The sequence below is a fragment of the Physella acuta genome, unplaced genomic scaffold, assembly GCF_028476545.2.
Source record: "Physella acuta isolate Inbredline_101_S28 unplaced genomic scaffold, ASM2847654v3 ptg001756l, whole genome shotgun sequence".
Lineage (NCBI taxonomy): Eukaryota > Metazoa > Mollusca > Gastropoda > Physidae > Physella > Physella acuta.
The window spans coordinates 212,447-232,778 of NW_026733266.1; the positions used below are offsets into that span (position 1 = coordinate 212,447).

Consider the following 20,332-nt stretch of genomic DNA (forward strand, 5'->3'; position numbering starts at 1 on the left):
TTGTTTAATGTCGGTATGTAACATTAATTTTTTTAATTGATTAGCTGTTAATGATTAAGTAAACAAACATTTCAGCAAATGAAGCGCATTAAAAAGTTTTTCTTGAGGTTTTTAAGTAATTAGTTTTAGAACCTAATAAATAAACACGGAATGAAGTGTGTAGTTTGGGTCAGTCATTAGTTGACTGTTGCGTTGTGAGTTGATGGTATATGAACGATTTTCTCAGTCGGTAAAATTTCAAAGTTTGATAGACCTTTTTTATTGGACCTCATCAATCTTTAGAACTTTCTTAAGTCTATAGTCTACACGACAGCAATGGATCTCTACGACGTTATTTAACCTACTCGAACTCCATGAATCCGTACGACTTTCTATTTGACTTCCAAGAATTGGTATGACTTTCTATAGGACTTCCATGAATCTCTAGGACTTCATTGAGTCTATACGACTTCAAAATGAGGGCACGTGGCCTAAGCGGTAGAGCGCTAGGCTAGTAACTCACCCAAAGTCCGTGTCCGTCAGTAAAATGTCCATGAGTCCACCCAGCTAATGTTATAGAAAGTAAAGGCGGCTGGGCAAAGTGCTGATGACATTATCCCTTCATATTCCGAGGTCAAGAAACATGAATTTTAATTCATCTGCCCGATGGACCCGCTAGGTCTGAATAGGGACTTTGCTTTTATACGACCTCAAAGACTATAGGATTTCTCTAGCATTTGATCGACTTCCTGAGTATGTCATGTACTCTCATTATAAAGTATGGACTGTTGAAATAACCAGATAAAAGAAGTACCGTCCTTGTTGCTATCGACACACGCTAGCCTCACGTACTTGTTTACTTAGCTCGTCACTAAGTAGATGTCTATTGGCACGGAGGTATCCAGAATGGTCTATTTATGCTAGAAGGGTTAGAGCCCCATATTGTGAGGATCCCTGACATAAATCTTATCAGGGGCGTAGCGAGGGGGGGCGGGGGTGCGGACCGCACCGGGTGACACCATTTAGGGGGGGTGACACCAAGGCAAAAAATAGCAAAATATATAGAGAAAAACTTGAGGGGGGTGTGCAAATCGAAAGTTTGAGGGGGTGGGGTGCAAATCGAAAACTTGAAAGTTTGTCCCCGGGAAGGATCGCAACGCCTCTGGGGGGGGGGGGGGGTGACACCATTAAGTGCCGCACCGGGTGACACCCGACCTCGCTACACCACTGAATCTTATCATAGCTGGTATACAACAAAACTAATGAGAACTTTTTCTTTGTAGTGGCATTAAGTTTTCTTGTTGTGTTGATGTACAAAGTTTTAAAATTTTACGACAGGGGATCCAAAAGGTGTTGTACTCACCAACTACGGTTTTCTGGCTATGGTACAGAGTATGTTGCTACAGTCACAGGTTAGTCTAAATACCGCACACACTGTTAGATATTTTCTGGCTGTGGTACAGTCACACCTAAGTCTAAATACCGCACTTACTGTTAGATTTGATACGTAATATACAGCTTCATGTGCTGATAAGTTTAAATACCGCACACTGTTAGAAAGTCATGATAGCTGTTAAAAGGATGGACGGGACATTCACAAAGATACATTGACTAAATACAACGGTAATATGTAAAAGAATAACTATAAAACATCCAAAGACTGGCAATTCTAGAACATCAATATAAGTAGTAAACATTTAAATTTCAAGGTCAACCTAAATTAACGTAACAGCTTGTAACAAATTAAAACTAATTGTACCTAACAATGCCATGTAATTCCTATCCAGCCCAACTTTAAAGTTTGTAGTTCAAACAAATTAATACTAATTGTACCATGTAATTCCTACCTAGCCCAACTTTAAAGTTTGTAGTTCAAACAAATTAATACTAATTGTACCATGTAATTCCTACCCAGCCAAACTTTAAAGTTCGTAGTCCAAACAAATTGATACTAATTGTGCCATGTCATTCCAGCCAACCTTCCACGCCTACCCCGAAGACGTCCACTTGTCCTACCTACCTCTTGCACACAACTTTGATCGAGCCGTACACGTGAGTACCCAATCAATGATCGATATCGATCTTTTCTCTCTTAGTTGTTGAGACAATATATTTAAAGTAATTTCTGACCATTTCTTGCTTTTAATATGTAAATATGGATTGGCGAAGATTTCTTAATTTTTGTAAACTGAATGATCTTTATCATACCATTATTATTTATTTAGTGGATTCGTTTTTTTGAAATGTAAAAATGATCTTTATTACTCACATTTTTATAATGCAGTTCCATTTTTGTCATGATTGGACTCTTTATAAGTGGCCTCTTTAAAAGTACTGAATATAAATATTTTTGCCATTTTTATATCTACTAACTTGTATGGATGCTTGTTTTTTTTGTTTTTTTTTTTAAAAATCAAAGATACTCACCCTCCGTTTTTAAAAAAAAATTAAACTTTCTATGACTCGTCCAATAATTACCAAAGGGCTCTATTTTATTTAAGATTTCATTCTTCCTATAAACGCAAACGAGAGACTGCAACCATAACCCATAATGCACTACCACTATCTCCATAAATAAATGGACCATGACCGCCGTAAAAAATTAATATGTACCCCCCACCCCTACAGGTGATGATGCTGATGCACGGTGCCCGCGTTGGCTACTACAGTCGTGATGTCAGATTGTTAACGGACGACCTGATGGCGCTCAAACCAACGCTGTTCGCCACAGTTCCCCGGCTGTTGAACCGGATGTACGACACGGTCAGGCGTGGTTTCGGCTTTTTAGCTGACCAATAATCAAATACATTTTCTTATTTTTTACGGTTTTTGTTTTCGTAACTAAATTTTATTTTTTCGTTTTTTTTTTATTTATTTTTCATGTTATATACTATTTTGCCATTTTTGTCCACGATTTAGTTTGATAAATAATAAAACCTATTTGTCATATTCAATGATTTTTTAATTATATATTTTAAATCGTATATTCTAAATACCGGATTCAGGTGTATGCTGGTGTGAAAAACTCTAAAATCAAGTCAACTTTGTTAAAATGGGCCCTAGAAGGCAAACAGAAGGAAGTAGACAGGTATACAACTTTAATATTTCTAATTAATTTGAGTACACGTTTTAAAGCTCTAATAATTTTTCTTTACAATAGACTAGTTTGTTAAGCTATATGTCTAGTCTCAATCGCTTTATCAAGCCCCATTCTAAACAGCCATTTTGAATGTGTTGAAAATTTTAAGAATTTACAACCAGATTTATCAATTTTGCTGGGTATTTGCAGAATGATCTACAGAAGGGACAGCATCTGGGATAAAATAATTTTTAGCAAAATTCAAGAGAAACTTGGTGGGCGTGTCCGATTCGTCATCACAGGCTCCGCCCCTTTGTCAACTGACGTCATGAAGTTTTTGAGATGTTCGTTGGGTTGTGTTGTAAGTTATACTGATAGGTTTTGGATAGTGTTATAGGCACCATGTTCGTTGTGTTGTGTTGTAAGTTATACTTATGTTATAGGCACCATGTTCGTTGTGTTGTGTTGTAAGTTATACTTGTGTTATAGGTATCATGTTGGTTAGGTTGTGTTGTAAGTTATACTTGTGTTATAGGTATCATGTTGGTTAGGTTGTGTTGTAAGTTATACTTGTGTTATAGGTATCATGTTGGTTAGGTTGTGTTGTAAATTATACTTGTGTTATCAGTATCATGTTGGTTAGGTTGTGTTGTAAGTTATGCTGATATGTTTGGGATTGTGTTATAGGTATCATGTTGTTTAGGTTGTGTTGTAAGTTATACTTGTGTTATAGGTATAATGTTGGTTAGGGTGAGTTGTAAGTTTCAGTAATATAGAGTTAGATTTTGGATTATGGTATAGCTAGCATGTTTGTTAGGCTGTTCTGAACAAAGCATGCTTTGTTAGACTGTGTGGTAAAAGAAACCTAATGTATTTTTTTTCATGCTGTAATATAAACTGTATGACTTTATCTCTGTGAAAAATCTTCTTTGCTCTGTTATAAAAAGGTCCTCTTTTAGACTTAGCGAGCCATCGGGCAGATAAAGCTGTATTCATGTTTTTTACCTCGGTATATGAAGGGATGGTGTGGTCAGCACTATGCCTAGCAGCTTTTAATTCCCCCAAAGTAAATCAGGTACCCATTTCAGCTGGATGGACTCTGGGACGTCCGAACTCGAGACCTTCTGGCTAGCAGCCCACGCTCTACTATTCGACCAAGGCGTACCTCTGTGTTTTAAAAAGTGTATTACATATGCGACAGCCAGATTCTTAGCGTAATTTTATGAATTGCGTATTCTTTGTTCTGTTGTAAGCACTATGTCCTCTGTTGTATGTTTTAAAAAAAGCATTTTTCAAGTGTGTATTTTTGTCTGTAAAATGTCCACAAAATATACCTGTGTGATCTACAGGTGGTTGAGGGTTATGGTCAAACGGAATCTGGTGCTGGTTTAACCATGAGTTTACCTGGTGACCCAAGCATAGGTAAGTCCTTGACCGGATGAACCCAATGGTTGTTACGTCCTTGACACAGTGGCCTAAGCAAAGGTCATTCCAAGCGTTGTCCAGAGCTTGACCTAGTTTCACAATCGTATATCAGTCTTTGATCTAGTTACCTAAGCAAAGGTCATTCCTTGAACTAATATCTCTAGTATAGAACGGATATTGATCTAGTTACACAAACATAGGTCAGTCCCTGACCTAGTGACTCAAACAAAGGTCATTTTTTGACCGGATGACCCAAAAATAGGTCATTTATTGACCTGATTACCCAGGAATAGGTCATTGCCAAACATGGTGATCCACAACATCCCAATAAGAATGTTAACAGCATATTGTCATATTGAACATGTTGTGTTCAACGAGGAATGAGCGTGTCCAACAATGAATGAAAGTGTCTCATGAGCGTGTCACACACTGACTGAGCGTATACAACATCTTACAGGAAGTGTTGGCCCCCCTCTGCCCGGTGCCCACATCAAGCTTGTCGACATCCCAGAGATGGACTACTACGTCAAAGACAACATTGGGGAGGTGTGTTACTATTTTTTCTAATTCCTCAAAAATTGTTTGTAAGACTCTTTCTTAGCTGATATTTTTTCGAACATAAATAGGATATATTTTATATTTTTCAAAAAAACTCGAAAAAAAATGTACTTGAAAAAATTTCCCAATGCACTGGATTCGACTTTAGTGTTGTTCACAAATTTGTTTTAAGAAATGTTTATCTGATCAAATCTGTTTTGTTACACTTTCCAGATTTAGGCCAAAGTAGATTTCTGTTTTAATCTATCTTTCATTACACTTGCCAGAATTTTTGTTTAAATTTTTTGTTACACTTGCCAGATTTTCTGTTTCAATCTATCTTTTGTTACACTTGCCAGATTTTCTGTTGAAATCTATCGTTTATTACACTTGCCAGATTTTCTTTTGAAATCTATCTTTTGTTACACTTCCCAGATTTGGGCCAAGGCAGACTTTCTGTTTAAAGGCTACTACAAGGAACCCGAGAAGACAGCAGAGGCGCTGGATGAAGACGGGTGGCTCCACACAGGGGATGTTGGGAGGTGGCTGCCGGTAGGTCATTCATGGCTAGAGGCCAGACCAATAGGTCAGGTTGACCATAGCTGTGTGACCAGTGTGGTATAGCAGACCATAGCTGTGTGATTAGTGGGGTCAGGTTGACCATAGCTGTGTGATTAGTGGGGTGTAGCTGACCATAGCTGTGTGATTAGTGGGGTCAGGTTGAGCATAGCTGTGTGATTAGTGGGGGTCAGGTTGACCATAGCTGTGTGAAAAGTGGGGTCAGGTTGAGCATAGCTGTGTGATTAGTGAGGGTCAGGTTGACCATAGCTGTGTGAAAAGTGGGGTCAGGTTGAGCATAGCTGTGTGATTAGTGAGGGTCAGGTTGACCATAGCTGTGTGATTAGTGGGGTGTAGCTGACCATAGCTGTGTGATTAGTGGGGTCAGGTTGAGCATAGCTGTGTGATTAGTGGGGGTCAGGTTGACCATAGCTGTGTGAAAAGTGGGGTCAGGTTGAGCATAGCTGTGTGATTAGTGGGGGTCAGGTTGACCATAGCTGTGTGAAAAGTGGGGTCAGGTTGACCATAGCTGTGTGACAAGTGGGGTGTACCTGACCATAGCTGTGTGATTAGTGGGGGTCAGGTTGACCATAGCTGTGTGATTAGTGGGGTGTAGGTGACCATAGCTGTGTGATTAGTGGGGTGTAGGTGACCATAGCTGTGTGATTAGTGGGGTGTAGGTGACCATAGCTGTGTGATTAGTGGGGGTCAGGTTGACCATATCTGTGTGATTAGTGGGGTGTAGGTGACCATAGCTGTGTGATTAGTGGGGTGTAGGTGACCATAGCTGTGTGATTAGTGGGGGTCAGGTTGACCATAGCTGTGTGACAAGTGGGGTGTAGGTGACCATAGCTGTGTGATTAGAGGGGTGTAGGTGACCATAGCTGTGTGATTAGTGGGGGTCAGGTTGACCATAGCTGTGTGATTAGTGGGGTGTAGCTGACCATAGCTGTGTGATTAGTGGGGTGTAGCTGACCATAGCTGTGTGATTAGTGGGGTATTTTTAGAATTTGTAGAATGTATTGATCACATCCCCTTTTATCATGTTTTCCCTAACCAAATTCTATTTCCTATCTAATCTGCTTCAATCTCTTTTTATTGGACAGAACGGAACTCTGAAAATTGTTGACAGGAAGAAAAATATTTTCAAACTATCTCAGGTGATGATTCGATTTGTTATTTCATGGGCTAGTAGGGGGTGGGGAGGGGTTGGGGGAGGAACTGGGGAGGAGCTGGGGGGGGGGATAGAAAAACGGGACAATAGAAACACAAACTAGAGTCATTTTAAGAGTCTTCCTGGGAAAGAGATATCCCTTATAGCCCTGCATTAAAAGATTATTCCCAAAGAGCGAAATAAACGTTTTCACACTACAGGTAAAATATCGCAAAACATCATTTATACATGATCATTTACTAAAGATCATTCTCAAAGGTCATACACATACTGACAAGGTCATACGCAAAAGAAATTGCACATAGCCTACATTTTTAAGTTTAATTCAAAGCATCACAAAAAGTTGTATTTACAAACCCTAGAAGTTCTATGTGTCCAGACATATTCTATGTGTACAGACATGTTCCATGTGTACAGACATTTCTATGTGTACAGACATGTTCTATGTGTACAGATTTACTTGTTCTATGTGTACAGACATGTTCTATGTGTACAGACATGTTCTATGTGTACAGACATGTTCTATGTGTACAGACATGTTCTATGTGGACAGACACGTTTTATGTGTACAGACATGTTCTATGCGTACAGACATGTTCTATGTGTACAGACATGTTTTATGTGTACAGACATGTTTTATGTGTACAGACATGTTCTATGTGTACAGACATGTTCTATGTGTACAGACATGTTCTATGTGTACAGACATGTTCTATGTGGACAGACACGTTTTATGTGTACAGACATGTTCTATGCGTACAGACATGTTCTATGTGTACAGACATGTTTTATGTGTACAGACATGTTTTATGTGTACAGACATGTTCTATGTGTACAGACATGTTCTATGTGTACAGGGTGAGTACATAGCCACGGAGAAGATCGAGAGTGTGTACACAGCCAGTCCATTTGTTGCTCAAGCTTTTGTGGAGGGGGACAGTTTCAAGGTGAGTGGGGGGGGTCAAGGTGAGTGTTGGGGGGCGGGTCAAGGTGAGCGTTGGGGTCAAGGTGAGTGTTGGAGGGGGGAGTGAGTGTTGAGTGTTGGATGAGGGGGGTTTCAAGATAATTGTGTGCGAGATGGTTTCAAGGTGAATGATTGAGTGTGGGGGTTTCAATGTGAGTATTAGGGGGGGGTGGTTTAAGATAAGTGTGAGGAATGTTTAAATATAAGGGTGGTGTGGGCAGTGGACAGACAGGACATCCCGTGGTTTATAACCAGGATATATCTCACGTGTATGTTAGCAATCACACCCAAATTTGGCCAGGCATGTTAACATATCAGCCACACCTTCGACCACTAGAGTTGTATTTCAATACAGTGGCCGCGTCTCAAATTCTGGGTCTGACATGAGAACATAACGGGCGCCTCTTACAAATAAAGTATGACCTGTTGTTTAGTAGCCAGCTGCGCCAAACCTAGCCTGGTTAAAATCAACCCCACCCCCACCTACCAACACTCCCTGAGTTGTGATCTTCTCTTCACAGACGGTTCTGATGGCTGTCATTGTGCCAGACCAGCTCTACATAGAGAAGTGGGTGCAGAACAACCCGCAATTTCCGGCCAATCTCGAGGAGTTCTGTAAACATCCGGTGAGTTTCAACCAATCGTTTTGCGCAGAGGCTGACAAGGGCATTAAACACATTCAGAGATAAACTATGTGTTCAACAGTATCAAGTCAGAGTTCATCTAGATATACACCTACCGATATAGTAGTGAGGCCACCTTTCATAAAGGTGTTGCAATGTATAGTGTAAATTGTTACATCAAGTTTTAGCTTTTAGCTTTCTGATGGGTACCTGACCCACGGTAGGGAGTAAGGACGGCTAGGAGTAGTTGGTATCACGCTTTTCCTGTATATATTGAGGTAAAAGAAACAGGTGAACTCTACTTCATCCAGATTATGGGTCAGAAGGTCGAAAAGGTTATATTTACAACGTATATATACACAAGCACAGCCACATACATACATATGTACATATTACATATAACATATAAATAATATATATATATATATATATATATATATATATATATATATATATATATATATATATATATATATATATATATATATATATATATATATATATATATATATATCACCGCATCTCCACTTTACTAGCAAGCAAAAGATATTGTGTTGGGGGACATGATCGAATACGGCAAAAAATCAGGCTTGAAAGGATTTGAACAGGTGAGTCAACATGTGTCAGGTGAGTTAAGTGATATATGTGGCGTGTTTGAATGCATGTCCTTACAGGCGAGTAAAGGTATAGCCCCAGTTGTGGCTGACCCCTTACACAACATCCCAGTAGAAGATTTGAATTCTAAAAGTTTTATTCGTGAAAAAAAAACAACCAATGAATATTCGCAGACATGTCGCATTATAAATGAGAAGACATGCTTTGTTCATCATGTCACATAAAAAAGTTCATAGATTTTCTTTGATCAATGTTCAGTTTTTTGACAAGCTTTCAACCTTTTTATTTTTTGTGAAATGCAATATTTCCTGCGCTTTTGCATGTCTGTAAATTTTTTTATTGATTTCGTGAAAAGTTTTTTGGACTCGGATATTTCTCAGATCTTCGGATCTAAATGAAATTGTGTAAAGTAAAACTGGTTCACTAATTAACAGATTTTAGAATTCAAAAGATTTCCGTCATTTAAGAATGTAGTCTAGTTATTAGATTATTTTTGTGTTAATCTTTTCTAGAAACACATCCACCCCCCCCCCCCCCACCCCCGGGCTTCTATTGTACACAATTAGACGATTAGCCCTGGTCGATGTACGGGAACTGTGTGTGGCAGATGGGTGAGCAGGGAGGGGGGGGGGCGTGAATGTGATAATTACAGCGGAATGTGACAGTTGGAAACATTTAAAATTCCTGTATTGAAACATCACGTTGCGCTCACTGATGTAAAAAAAAAATAGACGTCAGATGAAGATAGTTGGGCGATATGACAGATGACAAAAATTTCTGATTCACTGTTACCTAATGCGAGTGGAAGACAGTGGTGGATTTCGTAGGGCAGTATTGTTAGGTTTGGTTTAGGGAAGGGTTGGCTAAGGATAGGGTTGGCTGAGTGTGGAGTTGGCTTAAAGTAGGGTTGGCTTAGGGTAGGATTGGCTTAGGGTAGGGTTGGTTTAGGACGGAGTTGGTTTAAGGTGGTGTTGGCTTAGAGTTCGGTGAGTGTGGGGTGGGGTTGGGTTGGGTTAGGTTGGCTGAGAATGGGGTTAGTTTAGGGTGGGATTAGATGAGAATAGATTCACTTTGAGTGGGGTTGGATGATAGGGTTGGCTGAGTGGAAGGGTTGGCTCATGATAGAATTGGTTGATTGTGGGATTGGCTAAGCCTATAGTTGAGTGAAAGGGTTACCTGAGGGTTGAACATTGGTGGGGTTGACTTTATGTGGCACCCTGACTGAGGGTGGGGTTGACTGAATAAAGTAACGTGCGACTTATGTAGACGTTGAGTTTAGAGATGAAGGGGAGCCGTTGTCATAACGTTTTAACACATACCCCAAAAACTTTAAGGTCAAGGACATCTACCTGGAATGGAACATGTTCACCGTGGAGAATGACCTCTTGACCCCTACCTTGAAGAACAGACGCCCCGTGCTGAGGAAGAAATACAAGGCCACGGTGGAGGGGCTCTACGCCAAGCACGGCATGTGACGTCACACCACGCACTCACACGCGCGGTGACGTATGGGATGGTGAACAGTCTCGGCAGCGCTACCTCTAGTGCCACAACATTTCGTTCTGGAACCTCTCGCTTCATTGAACTTGTTTTTGGTCTGTTTTTTTTTTGTTGTTGACATTGTTCTTGTTTAAAATTGTGATACGTTAATGCAATCAAAATCTGTGAATATGGTATGCTCGTGAATTGAAAACTTCAATTCTTGACTAACGTAGTTATAAAAAAAAATCAAAATTAATTATTTTATTTATAATTGAAAAAAAAAATTGTTCCACTTTCAGTATTAAAAAAAAATCTTTTAAGCCTCTCACTATGTTCTTATGAAATGCGCATGACGATTAAAAACGCCATTAAAATAAAACAATGTAGCCTATTTGCTAGTGTTACTTATTGTTACAGTCATTTTTACAGTTTTATATAGCAATAATTATTTATAAATTAAACTTATATGTGATCCTTCTATGGTAACTAACCCTAACCTATTAGGTTTATGGTTATCTTGCTGAAGATAGTTAATTTATAATATTATATAGGTTTACGTAGTTTAATCCCCATGTATATAGTTTACAGTTATATTTGTACCTGTACAAGAAGTAAACATTTCCCACGATACATCTGTGTCACCTGCATTGAATGTCTTATTTTTAGATTCCTTAATTACACCTTCCACTGTGTTATTAAAAGATGATGTCATACAATTAATTTTTTTAAAGTTTTGGTCTAATTTTTTTACCGGTGTAACCAAATGTTAACCTGTGTGGGGTTGTTTTATTTTAAAAGTGGTTGAATTATTGTTGTAATTCCCTGGGGTAATAATCGTTTCAACATGTTCTTTAGGCGATTGCTTAACCTGTCTAGATACTGAAAAAGTTCAGATTTAGGTGCTGGAAATGTTTGAGAAACTTTGTTCCAGAGTTAGGTGCTGAAAATGTTTGAGAAAACATGTTCCAGATTTAGGTGCTGAAAATGTTTGAGAAAACATGTTCCAGATTTAGGTGCTGAAAATGTTTGAGAAAACTTGTTCCAGATTTAGGGGCTGGAAATGTTTGAGAAAACTTGTTCCAGATTTAGGGGCTGGAAATGTTTGAGAAAACTTGTTCCAGATTTAGATACTGAAAATGTTTGAGAAAACTTATTACAGAGGTAAATGCGGTTGAAATACCTAGTGCAATACACCAGGAATGTCTTAGAAATGTGTGACCTTGAAATACGAAAACAGTACAAGATGGTTGAAGGCACTTTATGCGCTATTTATAGAATAGTCTGATTACAGTAATAAGCTACGATTTTTTTTAATGAACATCTTACAGTAAAGCTGGATCCTAGAAAATTGCTTCTAGATTAAATCGGTGGTTTTATTTTAAGCTGATCGATTTCTACGTCACATGGAGTTGTTTAATTTCTCTCACCGTGTTGGTAGGGGGTTGGGGGTGGGGTGGGATGTGTGGGCGAACTACAATAAGTGTGGAAGATTCCGTTTTAAATGTTGGACATTTTTAAATTAAACAACTCACTTGGGTGGTGTGACAGCTATTTTATCACTGCCTCTATAGAGAAGAAGAAATAGAAAAAATCTTGGATATGTGGGCTAACAAATATAATGGTTTCTCTCTCACGCTCTACTTCGCTTATTCTCTCTCTCTCTCTTTATATATATATATATATATATATATATATATATATATATATATATATATATATATATATATATATATATATATATATATATAATTTATTTATTTATCTGTGTATTGTATGTATGTCAAAATTACTCTGCCCGATTCTTTTCTACACCTATATTTCTTGTCAAAAATTGTACCATCTCTATTTGAATCAATGGTTTAATGTCTGCGCGTGCTATATTTTAGTAAAAAAAATTATTGAAAAGTCTCGAGTTGGAAACCCTCGGGCAGATGGAGACAGCCACTCTTCTTGGAGAGACCTGGCTTGTAGTTTGTTTTTGGTTGGCCAAAGGCTATGGAAGTAAACCCAAAAAGGAAAGTCAATCAATGGAGCATAAACAGTTGACACTTATACTTAATGTTGTTGACGGGTTTTCCTTCCAACACTAAAATTAAGAACGAAGGTGCACAATTCATTAATGAATCATTTTTATGATACATTTTTCCTAACATTTACCAGATAGTTAGCACACTTCACAAGACTCCATTTGTAAAAAAAATAATTTTAAAAGTTCTTCGTGTCGACCAGACGCCAATTTGGCATGAGTTCACCTGTTTCTGTGAGCACTTTATATGAAGGTCAGCTATGATCAGTTCCTTACCAGACCACCTTTACTTTCTCTAACATTAGTCAGGTACTCATCAGGGCTGGGTAGACTCGAGCCTTGGATTCGAACACAAGACTTTCGGGTTGGCAGTCGTTCGTTCTACCGTTATGTCACGTCATTTAAGTATAGAATTGAGATTTATTTTGATTTCCCCCTTCTAAACAATCTCAAATTATCACAAGCGTTCATTTTTAAACACACCAACTGTGAGTTTTCTACAAAAATTCCTGGCATGATTGGCATTGTGCCCTAACAGCTTCAAGTTCCGTGTCTTAAAGGAACGGTCGGGGACCTGCCCTGCATCAGGTCAATATCTAGACTTGGTCATTTATTTTGTTCGTGTTAACAACAATACAATTACGGTGAGGCGACGGTGTGGTCGGGCAGGAGAGCTCATGGTTGCTAACTCCAAAAGTCCCGAGTTTAAACCCCCGGCAGATGAGGTTTGAAAGCTGAGAGCACCAATTCTTCTAGGAGAGAAAAACCTGCCTTGCAGAATGTTCTTGAGTGGATACAGGTTATGGAAGCACAGACAGAAAGAAAAGAAGTCGCAGTCAACGAGCCATATAGCGAATAATAAGTTGACACGTACAACTTAATTATGTTGGGGGAAATGTCTTCCAACATTAAAATTAAAAACGAAGAAGAAGAATTGAGTTAGCCAGGGTTTGTAGAATTAGCCAGGGTTTGCAGATTTAGCCAGGTTTTGTAGATTTAGCCAGGGTTTGTAGATTTAGCCAGGGTTTGTTGAGTTAGTGCTTGTTGAGTTATCCAGGGTATGTAGAGTTGGGATTTGTAGAATTAGCCAGGGTTTGTTGAGTTAGCCAGGGTTTATTGACTTATCCAGGGTTTTTACAGTTAGCCAGGGTTTGTAGATTTAGCCAGGGTTTGTGGAGGATACGACAGAAACAGTCGGCGCCGGGTGGACTTGATCGTTCCGACAACCGGAACAATGCCGCACGGCCGACAACAGCCTCCGGAACTCGCTCCGGAACTCTTTGTTCATGGCGGCTAAGACGAGGAAGTTGTTGGCCGAGTTCAGGACGGCAACGAGGCTGGCGACGTTCAAAGCCACGTGACTCACATGGACCGTGTACTCGATACAAGCGATGACCAACAGCGGACACCAGCAGAGGAAGAACAGACCAAACACGGACATGAGCAGCTTCAGCAGACGGAGGTTGCGCTGGGAGAACCGCTTGGTGGCGCCAGGGAGCTCAGACTTGTTGGTCGCCAACTTCTGATCCCTGATCAGTTTTTGTTGCCGCAGGGCCGCGCGTCCCACCTGCACGTATAGGCAGAACGTCACGACGCTGACGGTGAAAAACAAGCACGGGTGCACCATGATCATGTAGACCTTGGAAAAGATGTGAGTCGGCATGCATCCTTCTCCAGTGTGGAAGTTACTCGTGTATAAAGGCACGGTACCGTATAATACTGCTAACACCCATGTGACTAGTATAACAATAGCTGACCTCTCTTTCGTAACATAACGTGCGTAATGCAGCGAATAAATAATATACATATACCTATCCAATGACACGAGTAGTGTACTAAACATAGAAGCACACACGGAAACAAACAACAGACTCATAAGACTTAAACAAGCGTATTCAATCTCCTCCAGAAAACGACCCTCGATGTTCATGCTTGAGATCCCCTGAACGAACAGCATCAGCCCGACCAGAACGTCTGCTAGAGCCAGAGACCCGATGTACAGATTGGGGGTCGTCTGGAGGTGGCGGTTGTGCCAGATGGCAAGCAGCGTCATGGAGTTGCCGAGACTGATGAACACGGACGCCGCTAGGCTGATGACGGCGAAGGAAAGGTCAGTGGGGCTGTGGTGGTCGTCGTCGATGACGTCAGAGGGGTTGGGTTCCGTCAGGAGAAGGCTGGTGGTGTAGCCAGTGGCTACCGTTGTGCTGTTGTAGCCACTGGCTACCGATGTGCTGATGTAGCCACTGGCTAACGTTGTGCTGTTGTAGCCAGTGGCTATCGATGTGCTGTTGTAGCCAGTGGCTACTGATGAGCAGTTGTAGCTACTGGCTACCGTTGTGCAGTTGTAGCCACGGGCTACCGTCGAATAGACACTGGCCACAGTGGAGGATGATTCGTCACACGCCGATCCCAACGGACGTTCGTCGTTGTTTGAAACATGCGCCATCGTCCATTTTCTGAAACAGTAAAACAGAAATGTCTCATTGGTTAAAAGAACAGTAAAACGGAAGTGTCACATTAAAAAACAACAAAACAGAAGTGTCACATTGATTTAAAGACAAACAACGGTATGGCGAATCGAAACATGTGTCATAGTCTCACAACTCGAACCCTAACACTGATCCTAGCCCTAAACGTGTTTATAACCCTAGCCAGTGGCGTAGGCAGGGGGGTCATAACCCCCCCCCCATAGACCCCTCGGTATATATATAAAAAGTATGAGGGGGTGAAAATCGGAAGTTTGAGGGGGGGGGGTGAAAATCGAAAGTTTGAGGGGGGTGAAAATCGAAAGTTTGAGGGGGGTGCAAATCGAAAGTTTGAGGGGGGGGGGTGCAAATCGAAAGTTTGTCCCCGGGTAAAAATTGGAACCCCCCCCCCCTTGAGACGATCCTGGCTACGCCACTGACCCTAGCCCACAACCTAACACAAACCTAGAACATTACCTTTAATCTCACTCTTACCCTAAAAGCAAAAACTACAAAATAAAAAGTCGATATCCTTCTGAAGAGAGCTTTTCTAAGAACTTCAAACAACACAAAATCAATACATTCCTTTTGTTTGGATTCATATTTTGATACGACAGATCTGAGTTTCAGAGCTGTAAAAATGTGTTTCTTTGTTCCCCCCCCCCCCCCCCCCCGCATCAGACATTACAGAATGAATGCTTCAGAACAGCACGTCTAAGACAGGCCTACGGTAAAAAGGAGAATTTAATTTAAATCTTCTCGCAAAGTAATGCACGTTTACTTTAAATTGATAAATGGTAGCACAAAATTAAATAATTAACGCACCCCTTTCTCGTTAATTAACGCCCCGAGATGTTTATTAATGTGAAGGGCCCTCAGAAATGTGAACATAGTTCATTTGATTAATGATAATCTATTCGATTTTTTCCTGATCGCATGGTGCACTTAACTTAATCACATAGCTATTTGAGTGTTATTAAATATTCGCATTTGATTGTTTAAAAATGTACCACCCTTCTACCACGTTTAATTTAATGGAATTTTCCCAAAGACCTCCACCTCTCACTCAAGTGTCATGTCATTTGAGAGGTGTGTATGTGAGAGGGGGGGGGGGTCTGGGTGTGAAGTGACATGTAAACACCCAGACCCCCCCCCCCTCACATACACACACTTAGTCACTCACTCACACACATATAAACCACAACACAATTCTATTTTACAAAAACTACAGTTTTTTTTTTTTTTAAATAAAGTACCGCTTCAAAGGAAATCGCTTTTTGTATCTTCGTTTAAACCAGTTTTTAAGTCTTGCTTTGTGTTGAAATTTTTAAAAGTTTTAGTTCAATGAGATATTTGTTTTCTCAAGTTGACGAAGACAGATCTAGGAATAATTTCGGTGCCGAGGGGTGTGACGATAATACAGACCTAGTCAGCAGTGCGGACGCCAGGTTATTTAGCGCCCTAGGCAAAACTTATTAAAACGCCCCCTTTCACACAAAATTAATTACTAAAACATATGTATAAGAAAACAATTCATTAAAAGTGACATAATAATTAAATGTCAATTGCATATGTAAGTAGACATCAAAATCAAATTTTACTTGCCTCCTTCTTCTCAAAAGTTTGTACTAATTCCTTCAATTCCAGTTTGTAAGACTTAGTGTAATCACATTTTATTGAAATAGTTGCTAAGTCCACGAGTCTACTTTGTACTTTACGACATAGAAATATGTAGAAAGTTAGAATGTAGTGTGTTAGGATTGGTCATGGGAGTGTGTAGTTAGTAGTGTTAGTAGTTAGCAGATAGTATATAGATTGGTTAGGTAGGTAGGAAGATGATTGTGTACATTTTAATAAAGAACATTATATTTTGACTTGGACTGTGTGTTGGATCTTCATCACCCCCACTCTCACATTTGGTGATTGCTGTGGTTTTTCCCGCCTTCATAACTGGCAGTAGATCCTCACACCTACCAAACTATTTGTTTAGAACTTAAGCTCGATATAATTTTTACAATAGCAAATAATAACTTTAAGTTGTATTTATATGTAAGCGGTCAACCTAAGGCGCCCTAAGGTGCAGGAATTTGAAACAAATGTAAAGTTAAGCAACGAGAATTATTTCCCATTTCAATATCCAAATAGCAATGTTCAAGGGAAATAACTTTCACAAGAATAGCTAAATTAACCAAGTGTAACTAATACATGTTTGAGAAACAAAATAAACCGCTCTTACTTTCATTTTGTAATAATTATAACAAATCTTTTATATTATCTATGTAACCTTGTAAAAACAATATATTTTACCCATTGAACACTTAACTGTAGGTTTTATTTGAAAGTCTAAAAATGTTAGCTTTATAGTAACACACTTCTATCCAATTTTCATGGCATACATCGTTTGCTTGCTAATTTTCGACTAGATCTAGAGATTGTTTCAAATAATTTTGGATCCCCTGAGTAAAGGGACTACGTTTAGAAAATCAAACAGGGGTAAATGTTTTAGACATTGCCAGAAGAATTGATTTAAATGTAAAGAAATTAAAATTTGAAAAAACAAAGTTTACAGATAGTTATAAATTCCGTCCCATTTAATAAATAATAATAATACTTTAAGAGTGGTAATAGATTCCTAAAAAATTAAAGATTTTTCAACTAGAGAACGTCTACCTTTCTTTGTAGTGTGTTCCGTACTGGATTGAAATCATCTAACTTACTATAAACTCGACTACTCGATATACTCTGCTACATTCACAACACATATCAAACTTCGATATCTAGATATCTAAACATAACTAGACTCGATGCTCCAGAACTACGACACCAACTTGTTTAACTTCACCAAGCTCTACAAACGGTACTCCCAATCAACAACGATTTTACTGGACCTACTACTACACTTCAACGGTCAATATAATTCGATACATTAATACCACAAGAATCAATACTCCCGAACTCCAGAACTGCGATACTTCATCGCCTACGTTTTCATTTCTCTATTATCAATCAAATACCATTAGACCTTCAACTACAAAACAGCCGAATAAAAACAATGACACTTTAACACTTCGACACTTTATACCTACAAAACCATATCAGCAACAGCCTTCCGCCGTTACTCCCAAATCTAAACGATTCATCAAAACTTACCAAACAAGTACAATACACCCCGTCATAACAAAACTCTATACAGCAGAACAGATTTATAATTCAAAGTCAGGGAAAACGACACTTACAAGCCCTATTTAAACTAGATAACCGTTTGAAATGTTCGAAATTTAAATTACGAACTTATTTAATCGTTTTCTACATCAATTATGTGGCACCAAATTAAAAAGGCAAAGTGACTGGTAAAAAGCGCCCCGACCTTTCCAAATTAGGGAGGTGGGGTTGCATTTTCACCATCGCGAATATATATTAGGCCTATAAGACCTAATTTTGGAGTGGGGTTGCAAAATTGATAGTTCGTCCTGGGTGCCGAAATAGATAGCTACTACTTTATAAAAGTTGTTAATTATTAGGTACATTTTGATAATAGCTATTAAACATTTTGCCCCCCCCCCCTAGGGATGGCGCTCTAGGCGACCGCCTAGTTCGCCTTATAGGTGGCGCAAGTCAGAGGCGTGTAACGATAATATAGAAGCAGTCAGAGGCGTGTCAGCAAAATATCTAACATGAAATGAGTCGAGTACTTAACAGAAACTAGAAGGAAGCTCGCTTTGTTATTTCAATCGTTTCTTAAAATAGAATTTATTCAAGTATAAACTCTTTAAAATTAGTGGACAAATCGAAAAGAACCTTGAGTGTTTTCTTCCAAAGAGACCACTTAGTAAAGTCAAATCTTCCTTAGAAAGGTTCTTCAGGCACGGCGGAGCGAGTAAATATTTCAATTTAAAACTCCTGGGGAGATTTGGTTTGATTACTACAATCACACTTCCGTCATGTTTCAAATTGGTTAATTCATCCGTGTATCTTTTATTTAGGTGTATTTTTATTTTTGTCCTTGAAAAAATTGCATAAGACTACATTAAATCGATGGATTTTTGCAAGCACATCAGAATTGTGTACATGCAAGTGTATCTATGATTGTGTCTGGGTGTGCGTGTGTCTTTGTGCGTGTGTATCTGTGTGCGTGTGTATCTGTGTGTGTGTATCTGTGTGTTTGGCGTGAAAAATTAATAAGATGTAAAAATTTCAATCAATCAACGTCATGTGTTGTTTACTTTGGTGATTTTAATTGTGTGCTAAAGAAATTCAATAAGCCTGCAGTAAATTGTGTTTACAGTATAGTGTGTAGCGTAGTAAATAGCGTATACTGTATTGTGTGTATTTTAGATAGTGTAAACTGTAAATAGTGTGTATTGTAGATAGTGTAAACGGTAGACGGTGTATAATTAGAACGTGAGACAAGAGTGTGCATGACTGTTTTTCAACAGAGTAAACAAGTTTTTAAATTTTGAGTGAGTTGAGTTGATGTTCATGTTGTGATATGTGATGTTTACAAAATGGGACGACTGTGTTGAGTTAGTTTACACAGACTGTATAACATGTTGTCATATTGGCCATACATAAACGGGCAACCTACCTATAAAAAATTGTGTTACACGAATAGATTCGGTGACAAGACTGAGTCTTAATGACTGAAAGAAAATCGTCCCATCCAACAATAAAAAACTCAGTCTTTGTTTGAAAATGAACACGAACACTACTTTAGATACTACTCCAATGTTGCTGATAACTCAATGTTTACCAGAGGTGAATCGCATCTGTAATAAAATAAGGTGTCACGTGACTACCGAGCTGTCCTGCAGAGAATGGAGAGATGATTGCCCCTGATGGGACTTTATTGTCTGTGACAGTGCCAGTGATTGGTGCTAGTGGAGACTCACAGGAGAATTGTTTAGATCAGTCGTAATAGTTACAGTAGCACATTATCACAAGCACAACAATTAGCACACAACAATGTGTATGTATGTAGGCCCATGTATATATATATATATATATATATATATATATATATATATATATATATATATATATATATATATATATATATTAACCCACAATAACAACCGTAGCTAATACTGTAATACTGATATCTAACTAAGGGCACTATCCCATAATACCGACCGTGGCTAATACTGGCATCTAAGGGCATTAACCTCTAACTGCCAAATTTGTCCAGTACAAATGTCTAAGTGCATTAAACCCACAATACCGACCATGCCAAATACTAACATCTAAGGGGTTTAACCTGCTATTACCGACCATCCGCAATACTAAGGGCGTTCACCCACATCTACCGACCGTGCCAAATACTAACATCTAAGGGCGTTAACCCACAACTACCTACCATACCAAATACTAACATCTAAGGGCGTTAACCCACAACTACTGAACATACC

At 39.1% G+C, this 20,332-nt stretch overlaps 2 protein-coding genes across 3 annotated transcripts in view; one reads left to right on the forward strand and one right to left on the reverse strand.

Moving 5' to 3' along the window:
• LOC131930320 (long-chain-fatty-acid--CoA ligase 5-like) overlaps positions 1 to 11,156 on the forward strand; it is a 36,847-nt gene extending 25,691 nt beyond the window's left edge. For both annotated transcript variants that reach the window (XM_059286740.1, XM_059286741.1), the window contains exons 10-22: positions 1,318 to 1,391; positions 1,954 to 2,031; positions 2,608 to 2,742; positions 2,985 to 3,067; positions 3,269 to 3,419; positions 4,408 to 4,480; positions 4,941 to 5,029; positions 5,456 to 5,572; positions 6,685 to 6,738; positions 7,610 to 7,699; positions 8,238 to 8,342; positions 8,876 to 8,947; positions 10,289 to 11,156. In XM_059286740.1, coding sequence (XP_059142723.1) covers positions 1,318 to 1,391; positions 1,954 to 2,031; positions 2,608 to 2,742; positions 2,985 to 3,067; positions 3,269 to 3,419; positions 4,408 to 4,480; positions 4,941 to 5,029; positions 5,456 to 5,572; positions 6,685 to 6,738; positions 7,610 to 7,699; positions 8,238 to 8,342; positions 8,876 to 8,947; positions 10,289 to 10,429 — 1,262 coding nt within the window. In that variant the 3' untranslated portion in view covers positions 10,430 to 11,156. The remainder of the gene's footprint in view (positions 1 to 1,317; positions 1,392 to 1,953; positions 2,032 to 2,607; positions 2,743 to 2,984; positions 3,068 to 3,268; positions 3,420 to 4,407; positions 4,481 to 4,940; positions 5,030 to 5,455; positions 5,573 to 6,684; positions 6,739 to 7,609; positions 7,700 to 8,237; positions 8,343 to 8,875; positions 8,948 to 10,288) is intronic.
• Positions 11,157 to 13,621: 2,465 nt separating this feature from the next.
• Positions 13,622 to 14,908, reverse strand: LOC131930313 (adenosine receptor A3-like). The gene has a single exon (XM_059286732.1). The coding sequence runs from the start codon at positions 14,906 to 14,908 to the stop codon at positions 13,622 to 13,624; it is 1,287 nt and encodes a 428-aa protein (XP_059142715.1).
• Positions 14,909 to 20,332: the final 5,424 nt, after the last annotated feature.

Bases quoted from the DNA above. Each gene is read 5' to 3' on its own strand.
- LOC131930313 (XM_059286732.1), bottom strand. From the start codon at position 14,908: ATGGCGCATGTTTCAAACAACGACGAACGTCCGTTGGGATCGGCGTGT.